Source organism: Eumetopias jubatus, unplaced genomic scaffold (assembly GCF_037043125.1).
Source record: "Eumetopias jubatus isolate StellerSeaLion01/CBP00866 unplaced genomic scaffold, mEumJub1_p1.0 scaffold_9, whole genome shotgun sequence".
Lineage (NCBI taxonomy): Eukaryota > Metazoa > Chordata > Mammalia > Carnivora > Otariidae > Eumetopias > Eumetopias jubatus.
The window spans coordinates 78,166,095-78,182,530 of NW_028274815.1; the positions used below are offsets into that span (position 1 = coordinate 78,166,095).

General features: G+C 39.1%; 1 protein-coding gene across 3 annotated transcripts in view; it reads right to left on the bottom strand.

The window, feature by feature from the left end:
• MGAT4A (alpha-1,3-mannosyl-glycoprotein 4-beta-N-acetylglucosaminyltransferase A) overlaps positions 1–16,436 on the bottom strand; it is a 124,878-nt gene that overhangs the window by 5,904 nt on the left and 102,538 nt on the right. For all 3 annotated transcript variants that reach the window (XM_028103760.2, XM_028103761.2, XM_028103759.2), the window contains 3 exons: positions 14,608–14,686; positions 13,665–13,731; positions 115–227 (listed from right to left, as the gene is read on the bottom strand). In XM_028103760.2, the coding sequence (XP_027959561.1) occupies positions 115–227; positions 13,665–13,731; positions 14,608–14,686 (259 nt within the window). The remainder of the gene's footprint in view (positions 1–114; positions 228–13,664; positions 13,732–14,607; positions 14,687–16,436) is intronic.

Below are 16,436 nucleotides of genomic sequence, written 5' to 3' on the forward strand. Positions count from 1 at the left end.
TGAAATACAAAATAACGAGAAGTACAATAAAGGCCTTATGCATAAAATCAAAATGTGGTACAAAACAACAACGTACCATCTAAGCTGTGTCACAGATCACACACATTGTCTTACCTCATTAAGAATGGCCCAAACGGCAGAATTCTGAATAACTGAAAGTCGAAAGGCTGAAATGGGGTTTAGACTGGGATCCACCATTCCTTCGGCAACACCATTCTCAAATTTCCCTTCAAAAGAAAAATCAAATGTGTTGGGTAGGCTGAAATTGGCACACATAAAATATCACGGACTTAAAACAGGGAAGAAAAACACCAAAACACTTCCAGTGGAGGTCATCAGACACAGCCTGGGTGAATTTTTCCCTTTCTACTTTTATTCAACGTTCAAATTTCTCCTGGAGTGTACGCTTACATTAGAAGCAGCCTATTAAAAGAGGCAGAGCTATATACTCCTTCTTACTGCAAATTAAATGTAACATTATATATAGAGAGATATATATACCTTTATCTATATATGTTCTTGCATCAAAAATATTTTAACACGCACGTTTTTAACAAATGTGATTTAACCAAAGTATATTCTGTACCATCTCTCAGTCCGACCCTTTGAGGGTTGTCAGTAATAACAAATTTCAGTGCTTTCAGACATACATACAATGGTTTGCCTCGAGCAGGGGCTCAATCTGTATGTATCCTTTCCCATATCACATCTAGAAGGGATTAAGAAGTGATACCTCCTCCAGGGGGTTCTAATAGAAAACTGCCATTACAAATGACAAGCTGAAAAAGCTCTCCTTAAGGATAGGACCAAGAAGTTCTACAAAAAGGTACCATGTGCTGGGGGGAGGAGCAAGATGGCGGAGGAGTAGGAGACTTAAATTTCGTCTGGTCCCAGGAATTCAGCTAGATAGGGATCAAACCATTCTGAACACCAACGAACTCAACAGGAGATTGAAGAAAAGAATAGCAACTCTCTGAACAGAAAAGCGACCATTTTCTGGAAGGTCTCTTCTGTTTCTTTAGCGTATATTTTTCTGGGGTCGTTGTTACCCTGTTAGCATTTTGTTCTCTCACTCATCTACTCTCCTCTGGACAAAATGAAGGACAGAAATCACCTCAAAAAAAGAACAAGAGGCAGTACCGACTGCTAGGGACCTAATCAATATGGACATTAGTAAGATGTTGGAACTAGAGTTCAGAATGACGATTATAAAGACACTAGCTGGGCTTGAAAAAAAACATGGAAGATATTAGAGACACCCTTTCTGGAGAAATAAAAGAACTAAAATCTAACCAAGTTGAAATCAAAAAGGCTATTAATGAGGTGCAATAAAAAATGCAGGCTCTAACTGCTAGGTTAAAGGAGGCAGAAAAGAGAATTGGTGGTATAGAAGACCAAATGATAGAAAACAAAGAAGATGAGAAAAAGAGAAACAACTACTGGATCACGAGAGCAGAATTCAAGAGATAAGTGATACCATAAGACAAAACAGTATTAGAATAATTGGGATCTCACAAGAAGAAGAAAGGGGGGGGGCAGAAGGTACACTGCAGCAAATTATAGCAGAGAACTTCCCTAATTTGGGGAAGGAAACAGGCATCAAAATCCAGGAGGCACAGAGAACCCCTCTCAAAATCAATAAAAATAGGTCAACACCCTGACATCTAATAGTAAAACTTACGAGTCTCAGAGACAGAGAAAATCCTCAAAGCAGCTCGGCACAAGAGATCTGTAACCTACAATGGTAGAAACATTAGACTGGCAACAGAGCTATCCCCAGAGAACTGGCAGGCCAGAAAGCACTGGCATGATATACCCAGAGCACTAAATGAGAAAAGTATGCAGTGAAGAATACTATATCCAGCTAGGCTGTCACTGAAAATAGAAGGAGAGATAAAAAGCTTCCAGGACAACAAGAACTAAAGGAATTTGCAAACACGAAACCAGCCCTACAAGAAGTATTGAAAGGGGTCCTCTAAGCAAAGAGAGAGCCTAAAAGTAACATAGACCAGAAAGGAACACAGACAATATACAGTAACAGTCACCTTACAGGCAATACAATGGCACTAAATTCATACCTTTCAATAGTTACCCTGAATGTAAATGGGCTCAATGCCCCAATCAAAAGACACAGGCCATCAGACTGGATTAAAAAACAAGACCCATCAAAATGCTGTCTGCAAGAGACTCATTTTAGACCCAAAGACACCTCCAGATTGAAAGTGAGGGGGTGGAAAACCATTTACCATGCTAATGGACACCAAAAGAAAGCTGGGGTGGCAATCCTTATATCAGACAAAATTAGATGTTAAACCAAAGACTATAATAAGAGATGAGGAAGGACACTATATCCTACTTAAAGGGTCTATCCAACAAGGAGATCTAACAGTTAATAAATATCTATGCCCCTAACATGGGATCAGCCAAGTATATAAGCCAATTAATAACAAAATCAAAGAAACACATGAACAACAATAATAGTGGGGGACTTTAACACCCCCCTCACTGAAATGGACAGATCATCTAAGCAAAAGATCAACAAGGAAATAAAGACCTTAAACAACACACTGGACCAAATGGACTTCACAGACATATTCAGAACATTCCATCCCAAAGCAACAGAATACACATTCTTCTCTAGTGCCCATGGAACATTCTCCAAAATAGATCACATCCTAGGTCACAAATCAGTTCTCAACCAGTACCAAAAGATTGGGATCATTCCCTGCATATTTTCAGACCACAATGCTTTGAAACTAGAACTCAATGATAAGAGGAAAGTCAGAAAGAACTCAAATACATGGAGGCTAAAGAGCATCCTACTAAAAAATGAATAGGTCAACCAGGAAATTAAAGAAGAATTTAAAAAATTCATGGAAACAAAATGAAAACACAACTGTTCAAAATCTTTGGGATGCAGCAAAGGTGGTCTGAAGAGGAAAGGTTATAGCAATACAAGCCTTACTCAAGAAAGGTCTCAAATATACAACCTAACCCTACACCTAAAGGAACTGGAGAAAGAACAGCAAATAAAGCCTACACCCAGCAGGAGAAGAGAAATAATAAAGATCAGAGCAGAAATCAATGAAACAGAAACCAAAAGAACAGTAGAACAGATCAACGAAACTACGAGCTGGTTCTTTGAAAGAATTAACAAGACTGATTAAACCCCTGGCCAGACTTATCAAAAAGAAAAGAGAAACGACCCAAATCAACAAAGTCATGAATGGAAGAGGAGAGATCACAACCAACACCAAAGAAATACAAACAATTATAAGAACATATTACGGGCAACTATATGCCAGCAAATTAGATAATCTGGAAGAAATGGATGCATTTCTAGAGATGTATCAACGACCAAAACTGAACCAGGAAGAAACAGAAAACCTGAACATACCTATAACCACTAAGGAAATTGAAGCAGTCATCAAAAATCTCCCAACAAACAAGAGCCCAGGGCCAGACGGCTTCCCAGGGGAATTCTACCAAACATTTAAAGAAGAATTAATACCTATTCTTCTGAAACTGTTCCAAAAAGTAAAAATGGAAGGAAAACTTCCAAACTCGTTTTATGAGGCCAACATTACCTTGATCCCAAAACCAGACAAAGAGCCCATCAAAAAGGAGAATTACAGACCAATATCCACGATGAACATGGATGCAAAAATTCTCACCAAAATACTAGCCAATAGGATCCAACAGTACATTAAAAGGATTATTCACCATGACCAAGTGGGATTTATTCCTGGGCTACAAGGTTGGTTCAACATCCACAAATCAGTGTGATACAATACATTAATAAAAGAAAGAACAAGAACCATATGATCCTCTCAATAGATGCAGAAAAAGCATTTGACAAAGTACAGCATCCTTTCTTGATCAAAACTCTTCAGAGTATAGGGATAGAGGGTACATACCTCAATATCATAAAAGCCATCTATGAAAAACCCACAGCGAATATCATTCTCAATGGGGAAAAACTGAGAGCTTTCCCCATAAGGTCAGGAACACGGCAGGAATGTCCACTATCACCACTGCTATTCAACATAGTACTAGAAGTCCTAGCCACAGCAATCAGACAACAAAAAGAAAGGAAAGGCATCTGAATCGGCAAAGAAGAAGTCAAACTCTCACTCTTTGCAGGTGATATGATACTTTATGTGGAAAACCCAAAAGACTCCACCCCAAAACCGTTAGAACTCATACAGGAATTCAGTAAAGTGGCAGGATGTAAAATTAATGCACAGAAATCAGTGGCATTCCTATACACCACCAACAAGACAGAATAGAGAGAAATTAAGGAGTCGATCCCATTTACAATTGCACCCAAAACCATAAGATACCTAGGAATAAATCTAACCAAAGAGGCAAATGATCCGTACTCAGAAAACTATAAAATACTCATGAAAGAAATTGAGGAAGACACAAAGAAATGGAAAAACATTCCATGCTCATGGATTGGAAGAACAAATATTGTGAAGATGTCAATGCCACCTAGAGAAAATGTGTAGAGAAATCTACACATTCAATGCAATCCCTATCAAAATACCATCAACTTCTTTCAAAGAAATGGAACAAATAATCCTAAAATTTGTATGGAACCAAAAAAGACCCCAAATAGCCAGAGGAATGTTGAAAAAGAAAACCAAAGCTGGCGGCATCACAATTCCAGACTTCAAGCTCTATTACAAAGCTGTAATCCTCAAGACAGTATGGGACTGGCACAAAAACAGACACATAGATCAATGGAACAGAATAGAGAGCCCAGAAATGAACCCTCAACTCTATGGTCAACTAATCTTCGACAAAGCAGGAAAGAATGTCCAGTGGAAAAAAATCTCTTCAACAAATGGTGCTGGGAAAATTGGACAGCCACATGAAGAAGAAATGAAACTGAACCATTTCCTTACACCACACACAAAAATAGACTCAAAATGGTTGAAAGACCTAAATGTGACACAGGAGTCCATCAAAATCCTAGAGGAGAACACAGGCAGCAACGTCTTTGACTTCAGCCACAGCAACTTCTTCCTAGAAACATCGCCAAAGGCAAGGGAACCGAGGGCAAAAATGAACTATTGGGACTTCATCAAGATAAAAAGCTTTTGCACAGCAAAAGAAAACAGTCAACAAAACCAAAAGACAACCGACAGAATGGGAGAAGATATTTGCAAATGACATATCAGATAAAGGGGTAGTATCCAAATTCTATAAAGAACTTATCAAACCCAACACCCAAAGAACAAATGATCCAATCAAGAAATGGGCAGAAGACATGAACAGACATTTTTCCAAAGAAGACGTCCAAATGGCCAACAGACGCATGAAAAAGTGCTCAACGTCGCTCGGCATCAGGGAAATCCAAATCAAAACCTCAATGAGATACCACCTCACACCCGTCAGAATGGCTAAAAGTAACAAGTCAGGAAACGACAGATGTTGGCGGGCATGCGGAGAAAGGGAAACCCTCCTACACTATTGGTGGGAATGCAAGCTGGTGCAGCCACTTTGTAAAACAGTATGGAGGTTCCTCCAAAAGTTGAAAATAGAGCTACTGTATGACCTAGCAATTGCACTACTGGGTATTCACCCCAAAGATACAAATATAGGCATCCAAAGGGGTACGGGCACCCCAATGTTTATAGCAGCAATGTCCACAATAGCCAAACTGTGGAAAGAGCCAAGATGTCCTTCGACAGATGAATGGATAAAGAAGATGTGGTATATACATACAATGGAATATTATGCAGCCATCAAAAAACCCTGAAATCTTGCCATTTGCAACGACGTGGATGGAACTGGAGGGTATTATGCTAAGCGAAATAAGTCAATCGGAGAAAGACGTGTCATATGATCTCACTGATATGAGGAATTCTTAATCTCAGGAAACAAACTGAGTGTTGCTGGAGTGGTGGGGGTGGGAGGCATGGGGTGGCTGGGTGATAGACATTGGGGAGGGTATGTGCTACGGTGAGCGCTGTGAATTGTGCAAGACTGTTGCATCACAGACCTGTACCTCTGAAACAAATAATACATTGTATGTTAAAAAAAGAAGATAATAGGAAGGGAAAAATGAAGAGGGGGAACCAGAGTGTGAGATGAACCGTCAAAGACTATGGACTCTGAGAAACAAACTGAGGGTTCTAGAGGGGAGGGGGGTGGGGGGATGGGTTAGCCTGGTGATGGGTATTAAGGAGGGCATGTATTGAATGGAGCACTGGGTGTTATATGCAAACAATGAATCATGGAACACTACATCAAAAACTAATGATGTAATGTATGGTGATTAACAAAACAATAAAATAAAAATATTTAAAACAAGGTTTCATGTGCTATATCCAATTTTTCTTGCCATGAGGATTATTCTTAAAACCACAACAAAATGCTATTGAAAAAGTGACAGAAAAAAGTGGTTTGTTCTTGGCCACATTTCTCTAAGCAAGGAGCTGGCAACCCTTTTCTTATTTATAAAGGGCAGATGGTAAATATTTTGGGCTTTGTGGGCCAAGAGGAAAAGTGAAGATACCAGGTTGGTACTTATACACGGAAAGAGAGAAAAAAATCTCCACAAAATCTTTATTGATGAAATTCAAATTATAAGAACAACCATGGAGAACTTCTGTTTTTTGTTTTTTTGAGGGTTTGTTTTGTTTTGCTAATGCAGGTGTACCAAGGAGGACAGAATTCCTTTTGGGGTTGCAGGGGGGTTAACATTTCAGTTAACTGGGATTCAAAATGATCCTCCTCTGATTGTTAAAAAAAAAAAAAAATCGATTGTAAATGTTCATCTGTTCATGTGGATCCATGAGATTTTATGTATTTTATCTTGAATATTTCACACAGCCTAGATACTGTGAAATACATCAATCCACAAGCACATGATTTTAATGGAGTATATTCATCATTTAGAAGGTATTTATGGAATTCCATGAGGTTCTCCTTGATATTTGCCTTGTATGTGTCACTACACTGCAAATGAGTCACTTGCCAGCAAAAGTCAGGTGGAAGTTCCTTGATTAGTCTGATATTACTTGGAGTTCAAATCATCACTGTCATCAGTGACTTGGCTGAAATACAAGGTTTGCATAGAAGTGCTATTTTGTCCTGTAATTTCAGGTTGAATTAAACATTATCAAGTCTGCAGCAAAAACTAACTTTCAAAGAGATAATAGTGGTTAAGGGCAGTTCTCACTGGGAAAAAAAAATTTCAATCTTGTTCCTGGGCTTAAAAAAATTTTTTTTTTTCCCACAATAAAATTAATCACTGCTAAGCCCCAGAACTGCTGTGTGGCCCAGCAAGTCACACTGTTCAGTTCCTATTTCTGACAAAAATTCACAGAACTGATCATGGCAGAATCCATGAGAGTGAATCAAGTTCACTGCCAATGCTGCTGGTTCAATAAAATGATACATGACAGATTCAAGTGTTTCCTGTAGAGTACCTGATGAGTAATAACCATTGGCTTAAGCTTACATTTGCGTAAGTTTTGTGAATATATCCATGTAGCCTTCTTCATACATATCTTCACCACCATTCATTATAACACATTTCACTTCAGGTTCTATCAATTTTTGTTTTCTCAACTTGTTGGAAAATATTCTTGCCTGTACCTGGTTTGATGCAGACTTTTCAGAGGCCAATGCTTCAGTCACTTCAAGCTTGGCATTGGCTGCAAATAACAACTAGGCAGTACCAGGAATCTCTATCAACTCATCAAGAGACGCAGAAATAATTTGCTTTGTTTTTTTATGGAAATGACAGATTTGAGCCTATTTTTATTCCAGTGTTACCTTGGTGCAAGAAGATTTTTTAGGCTTTCTTTGTACTGCAGGTCTAGATCCAGTTTCCCACATATAATTTGTTACAATGACTTTGTGCACTGAGATATCCCCAGATATTCTGCACTAGCAGGATTTCTGACAGTGATCTTGCAAATATCCTCATCCAAAAAGGTTCAAAATGCATTAGTGTATCTAAACCCTCACACACACCAATGCACAAAGACCAGGAGAAAAACAAAGCAAAACAAAAAACAAAACAAAACAAAACAAAACAAAACGAAAAAGGAGTGTCAAGCACTTGGGAATCAACTAAGAACATTTAGTGATAATCAGGATTAATTTTGAGGAAAATGACACTGTTGGGTTTTAGAAAGAATAAACAACTGGCATAATGAAATATTTGCGATATTTTTTTCACCTTCTGTGAAGGGAGTTGTTTTCCCAACAAGATGTGAATATCTGTTACATAAATAAATATAATTCTTATAATTACAATAGGGAGGAAAACTTCAAACACTCTATGGTTTAAATTTATTTTCTCTTTCCAAACCCCTCTCTTTTTTTTTTACATATCCATTTATTTTTTTATATTATTTTTATTGGTATTCTAGATATTATAATGTACTTCAAGTAATCAGTCTGACTTCAAAAAATTCTATTTTGCCAATTAATTATAATCTTACAGTGATATACATTTAGTTATCACCTTCCTGCCTTGTGTTCTCTTGTTTTCATGTAGTTTACATAACTAAAATATGCAATAAATACCATATCATATTAACAGTCAATAGTCTTTGCTTTGTTTTTTGACTGATATGGTTCCCAATGTCCTCAGTTCTTCAAGCTGTTGGTTGTTGCTGAAAGCCTGATGATCTTAAATAAGTTTATTTTATCTGCACACGTATCTTTGGATGTTCCAATTAAATACGATTTAACTCACTATCGGTAATTGGTTTTATTTACTTGGCTAACACTGGAGTCACTCTCACACTTTGGTTACAGCCTCACTTGAATTTTATTTCTGTGAAGAAATTCTGCTGTCACGAAATACTCTATGTTAAATATTCTAATTTCCTGACCTCTGCTTTCTTGTGAGCTGGGAATCCTGTGAGCGCTCAGGATGGTAATGCATTCGCATTATGATGCACAGCTGTTGCATGGCGGCATAATAACCAGGACGATCTGCCATCTGACTTTGTAAAATATTCCACGTTTTCATAGTGTTAAAAAGCATTGACATTCAAAGTCCACTTGTATAGGCACTGGTCATTTTTTTAAAAAAATGTCACATGATGGTGATGTGCGGGTATGTGTGGCACTTGAAACACGGTCAAATTATAAACACGTTGCTGCTATTTATAGCCCATCGAGTGCCCAAAGCAATCAGAGCACCACCTCAATCTCTACTGCAACTCCATGAACACCTCTGCTCTTGTAGCATCAAAGCGCACAGACGGTACAGAACTACAGTGAGCATGGCTGTGTGCCAGTAAAGCTTTATTTACGGACACTGAAATTTAAATTTTTTATAATTTTTACATGTCACAATATATAATTCTTTTTTTGCAAACCATTTAAAAATAAATATGAAAGGGCGCCTGGGTGGCTCAGTTGGTTAAGCGACTGCCTTCGGCTCAGGTCATGATCCTGGAGTCCCGGGATCGAGTCCCGCATCGGGCTCGCTGCTCGGCAGGGAGTCTGCTTCTCCCTCTGACCCTCTTCCCTCTCGTGCTCTCTATCTCTCATTCTCTCTCAAATAAATAAATAAAATCTTTAAAAAAAAAATAAATATGAAAAAAAATTAAACATTCTAAGCAAAAACAGGAAGCAGGAGAAAAAAACCAACAGGAAGTGGGCCAGATCTGGACCATGGGCTATCATGTGCAGATTATGCAGTCTATTCTAGAGTTTTACAAAACAATGATTAGGCTTTTAGTAAGGTATGTTCAACTTGAAAATCATACCAGAGAAAACTTGTAATATTTTTTTTAAAGATTTATTTATTTTAGAGAGAGGATGCACGCATGCAAGCAGGGGCAGGGGCAGAGAAAGAGGGACAAGCAAACTCCATGCTGAGTGCAGAACCCCATGTCAGGCTCAATTCACAACCCTGAGATCATGACCTATCTTTAACTGACTGAGCCACCCAGGTGCCCCAAGAAGACTTATAGTATTAAACGTATCAACTTCCAAAGTAATGTTTTTATTCAAAAGTTATTAATAATTTTATTTCATAAAAGTATGTCCATGTTGGGGCTAGACTGGGGTAGGAAGTATATGCTACAAAAAAGTATTACCGAATTACTGAGTTAGGTAGGGGATTTAGGGCTGAAAAATACCGTGAAACTTACAACACTTTAGTGAGGTATCATACTATCATCTGATGAGCTCATTTAATTAGAAAGATAATTACCTGGTACAGTCAGTTAAGTGACCAACTCTTGGTTTTGGCTCAGGTTGTGATCTCAGGGTTGTGAGATCAAGTCCTGTATTGGGCTCTGGGCTCTGTGGGGAATCTGCTTAAGACTCTTTCTCTCCCCCTGCTCCTTCCCCCTGCATTCACCCACACGCTCTCTAAAATAAATAAATAAATCTTAAAAAACAAAACAAAAAAACAAAAACACTTTCACCCAGGATTTTATCCTACAGAAATACTCTCACATGTCCAAAAAGAGTATATATTGCAGCAAAAACTGCCAACAACCATCCATCACTAGGTGACTGGCTATATAAATTTTGATATGTTATTAATAATACATGGGAACTAGGCAGCCAATTAAAAGAATGAAGAAAGAATACAAAGAATAAAGGCAAACAGAAGATAATGCAGCTAAAGACCTATTTGCATTCCCAATACAGAGAAACTCTCGTACATGTGCAGAATTATTCAGAGGAGCATTGTTTGCAACAGAAAAAATGAAAACAAACTTTATAACCAAACAGGAGAACAGACAGTGATATATTCCCCCATGGAAATTTACACAGTAGTGAAAATGAATGAGCCATAGATACATGCATCTCAGTGGATGAAACCTCATGATGGGGAGGGAAAGCAAATTGTAGACTACAGAAGGACATCATTTCTCTCAAATTTAACAAGCAAAGTAACAGTGTGCATTATTCAGGAATACATCATACACATGTAGTAGAAGTATACACGCAAATGGTAACCACAGACCTTAGGACAGAAGATATTAGGGAAGAACAACGGAAATGGCAAACCTTAAGCCAAACACACAGATACTCATTACATTATTATTTGTATCTGAAATGTTATGGCCTTTGGGATGTTCACCTTCCATGTGTAATGCATACGTCCTGTGGTCAGTGAACAGGAGCAGAACAAAGGCTGTCCCACATATTATCACTTGTGTATGACTGTGGGTTTTTAAAGAATATACTCATCTTTTTATTTCTGAACAGAATACGTCTGGGCAGGACACAAATCCTTAAAGGAATTGCCGCCAAGAAGCACTGGGTAGGGGGGAAAAGAAGAGCGAAGGAGACTTAAGTTTATGTTTTCAAATTTGCATCTGGTACCATGGGCCTGTACCCAGCTTTCCAAACAAGAAATTTAATTTTTGTCCTTGACCCAATGGCCTGGTAGGTCAGCATTGAAAGACAGGAAAGAAGGGGGAATGGAAGGAAGAAATTACTGAAGAGTGACTAGAATTCCCAAATCCTGGCACGGGCCTAGACTTCCAAGGTCACGCCCCATGCAGCACCCCCTCCTGCCAGACCCTGACCACACGCCATCCATCCCGTCCTTCCAGTGTTTCTGGGACCAGGCTGTTCGCCTCACAACGGGAACTACTAAGTGCCGAGGACAGAGCTTCCATCTCACTGAGCTCGGCAGTACGGGAAATGCAGTGGGTCAGGACTCAAAGACCACAGACTCAATGTTATTACTCAGATTCAGATGTTCATGAGTAATGTCTCTCCGTTTGCTCTATTTTTTTTTTTGACAATAATTTTCACCAGTTATGGCTGTTTCACCATGAGGAAGGTCTGCGAAGCTATTCCACTAATGCATACTTAAGGGAGCGGAATTTTTTATAGTCAATTGAGAAAGATCATTTGCTCTTTGTTTCTGATGCACCTTTTCATTTTACAAGGTCCTAGGGTGGCTGATCCCCAAGTCCTCTTCCATTCTAAACATGTATGAGTTGATGTCTTAGATGGTCATTATCTTCAAATTACTGCAGATGGGCAATTTCCTATGCTTTCCTAATCTAGAACACAACAGTCTCAGAAACTAAATAATGGACAAGTAAAAGGGTTAATAAATGTCTTGGATAGGCAGCCAATTTTTTGTACATTTCTAGAAGTGAGCTAAGCTATATATATAACCCAAATATGAGAATAATGAAACTCATCTATCCACCAAAACTATGCAAAAATGAGGGTTATCACACAAGCCTTGTAGCAGAAACAATGACACCAAATGTGAAAACTGCTCCAGAGACAGTTTTCAGATTGTATCCATCCTGTGTACCTACAGCATAAACTTACCAATATTCTCTTCTTCCTACTACTACGAAGAGCATCAATTTGTTTTAAGAAAAAGAAAATATATCATCATTCACTGAGTCGACACCTATCCAGCAACAGGCCGTACATTGCCTGCAGGAGATGGCCGAGGGCCATCACCCCCTGCCTTCCCCACCCCGCCCCCCGATGCGCGGGACCGCGCTGTGACACGGCAAGGCTACGCAGTAAAGCACACGCAGTGTGGCAGGAAGAGCAGACAAGAGGGCCAGTTGCAGTGTTGAACAGAAAACCAGAAAGCATTCATTAGGAGGAATATCAGGTGGAGAAAATGGCCAGGGACACAGCTGCCCATGAAAGCAAGAAGCATTAGAGGAACGAGAGTCTCAGGACGACGCAAATTGAGAATCAAAGGAAACAAGACGTGAAAGTGGATGGAAGCTAAGGAATGTGATCATGGCAAGGTGTTAAGGTCTCTCCCCAGGCTAACATCATGGTAATATGGACTTTGTGAAAGCTAACAGCAGGGGCTCTGGGCAAAGCCAACGAAAGGACGCAGGGAGAGGCAGACCTTCTCTGGCTCAGGCATGGAGGCAGCGGACTCCAGCAGCGTCCCAGGCCAGGTGAGTACGTATCCCCAGACAGATGCAGTTTATGTTAATGGATGGCAAAAAGTGGGGTGGGTGTTCAGGGTGTCTCCCAAGGTTGGGCTTGGGCAACCAGGTGAACAAAACCACGGTGACCAGAAGATATGACCCTGGTACAGATACTCAGAGCAGATGGTTGTGTGGCCATGTCAGAAAGCATCTCAAGGGGCACCTGGGCATCTGCCATCGGCTCAGGTCATGATCTCAGGGTCCTGGGATGGAGCCCCGCATCGGGCTCCCTGCTCAGCGGGGGGTCGCTTCTCCCTCTTTCCCCTCCTCTTGCTTGTACGCACTCTCTCTTTCTCTCTCTCTCTCTCAAATAAATAAATAAAACCTTAAAAGAAAAAAAAAGAGAGAAAGCATCTCCACACAGACCCGAAGCTCAGTACGGAGGCAGGGGCTAAGGGCACAGAGATTCTAGCACAGGGATGTTGCTGGGACCTTGCAAGTAGCTAAGGTCACCAGGTAGGAGTGCAGAAGGCAGCTGAAGGCAGATGATCTCTCAGTGACTATCAACAATGAAACAGCAGGTGAGGAGAGAAAGAGGAATCAACAAATGAACCTTTGATCTGAAATCCTGGTTAGGTCAAGATAGTAAAAGTATGTCCTGAAACACAAGAACACACACAACTTGGGAGGACATTGGTAGTTGTAACCCTAAAGTGCTTAACATCCTACAAGAATTTAAAATTACTTTAGGAGTAAGTCCAGAAAAGTCAAGGACATTTTACTAGTAGGAGGTATTACCTATTCTGAAATAACCATCTTCTAATCGTTTGTCTTTGGTTTCTTTGCTTATTTCCAAACCTTCACTCTAAAATAGAACAAAAACATCAACTTTATACAAATCATTACTTCTATTTAAAACAGATCTAATATATCTTAATAAACATAAAAGTGGTGTTTATGGCACAACTATCTCTAAAAAAGAGAAAATGTCATTTCAGTCTTGAACCTTAAAGAGTTTATCAATACAAATATTCTTTTTTTAACTATCTGAATCAATCTATCTATATTTGTGGTTAGAAAATTTAAATTTTAATTAATTTTAATAGGGTACTATTTTTATTAAAAATAAAAAACTGTGTTAACTTGAAAGAAATCTAAGCACTCCTTAAAGACCAGTAAATTAATTTTGTGTATTAAACAACAGGCATTAAAGCCACATGGGATTTCAGGACTCAAAATGTAAACAGCAGTTAAGCATTAAAGTAAAATGATGATTCATTTATTTTCCTAGTATGAACTTCCAAGATATTTTCCACCAGGAAACAAAATGGAGGCTCTTTCTATGAATAAGACAGATGGGACAATACACTAAGTGTTCCCCATTAAAAAAAAAAAAAAAATTTAACCTTGCCACTAAGGTCCTGCGATCATGAGAATTTTCTTTCACCTCATAAACAAGAATAACCTCAAACCAAGTCCCCTGGTCTTCGTTCTTAAGAAAAATTAGGGGAGGGCGCCTGGGTGGCGGCTCAGTTGGTTAAGCAACTGCCTTCGGCTCAGGTCATGATCCTGGAGTCCCGGGATCAAGTCCCGCATCGGGCTTCCTGCTCAGCAGGGAGTCTGCTTCTCCCTCTGACCCTCCTCCCTCTCATCCTCTCTGTCTCTCATTCTCTCTCTCGCAAATAAATAAAACCTTAAAAAAAAAAAAAAAAGAAAAATTAGGGGAAAAAAATAGGCATACCTTAAAAGGCAAAACTTCCACAGTTGTGTTTAGCAGAATATCTCCTGGATGTTCTTGGTTGCCGCTGTGGAACAAATAACTGAAAAGACAAACATAAAAATAAATTATGAGTCAGATTAGACTTCGCAGAGATTCAGGAAAATGGCCGTACCTCAGAGTGAGCGTTCTAAACGAGACTCTGACTGCAGGGCAGACAGCACCGGAGCTCGTAGCAAGGGCATATTATGTATTCTGAATAGTTGCAGGAAACTTGAAAACTTAAGGATGCAACCCTTAGGTGATGTGTTAATTCCTTCCATCAGAAGGGGCATGTTTGTTGCTTAATGTAATAATGTATTTAACAGATTTTTTAAAAAGGACAGTTTTAGGCTGTGGTTTACACTGTTTTAAATATATACACCTCTCAAGAAGAATAATCAAAGCTGCAGCACCTATATATTACTACTGTATCTTGTATCAGAGAAAATTTTCACCAGGATAGCAATGAGCCATGGCAAGCTCAAAGACTAGTTTTATCCAATACAAATAATTTTCGTATTCATAGCCTGAGACTAAATTAACCAATTCCAAATATCTGAATCATTCCACTTATCACTATGAACAAACATTTGAAAAACAACTATGATCAATCTAAAATACTCTCTGGGTATGAGGATAATGTCCTCAGGTTCTGATACCCTGAAAACTAGTGTGGGTGTGTAAGTGTATGTGGTGGGGGGGGGGGCACGTGAGGGGAGGGGAGGTGTAAAAACCAGACAGGGCATGCAAAGCATATCTAAATTTAAACTGAAAACTTGAGTTTCAGCTAAGTTAAATGGTTCAAAGTTTCGACTCAGAAAGACCTGGATCCAAATCCTGGGTCTCTCATTTAATAGAATTCTCACCTTTAGCAAGTTACCTTAGCTTCCTGAGCCTGAGTTTCCTCTAGACAGTACGGAGATTCCCACCTACCTCACATGACTGTAGCAAGGGGTTTATGAGAACTGACAGTAGCCTGAGTATTAAAAGTACTCAGCAAGGAGCAGTTAGAGTATGCTTATGATACAGTACGGTATTAGTGGGCAAAAATCACCTGTGATGAAGACCTGATTTTCAAATCTTCCACAGGGAAGGGCACCCTCTAAGATTAGCTCCCTCTAAGCTACATCCAAAATTAATTCCAACATTTTCAGATGAGAGACACCTTTTTTCAAAAGACATCTCTGACTTGGAATGCTGCTTTCCTATAACCCTGGGCCACTCAGGACCTCAGCTATAGATGCAACAACACAAGACAGGGGAAGCGACTTTTAAGAAAAGAATGATGGACAGAATTTGGCGTTTAGACAGACTGATTCAGAGGTGTTTCCTATGTGATTATAGTGGAAAACTCAATACAATCTACAAAGTTTAATATAAGAAGAAGTAAATCATGGTACAGCCAGGAAATGGGGATACTGTGCAACTACTAAAATGTTTATGAATCACTTATGACAAATTATGATGGAAAATAGGACATAAAATTACATACAGACCATAATGGCTTTCAAAGTAGAAAGTGCACAGAATCACACACACACAAAAAAAGTGCCAATATGGTCACAATGGTGTCGCTGGGGTTGTGATTTTTTTTCCTCATTTTTCATATTTTAAAATTTTTGTGTAATCAAATCATATCATGTTATATAGTCAGAAAATATTTTCCCTAACATTCAATTTCTGTATTGATAAATACAACTTCTGCTTTTTCCCCTCTCAGCAAGTAAGTTAATTGTGCAAGTCAAAAGTGATCTCTTTTCTGTATTCTAGGCAGGGTGGGTCTCTCCGTGAACTCTAAGAAAATTCAGAGG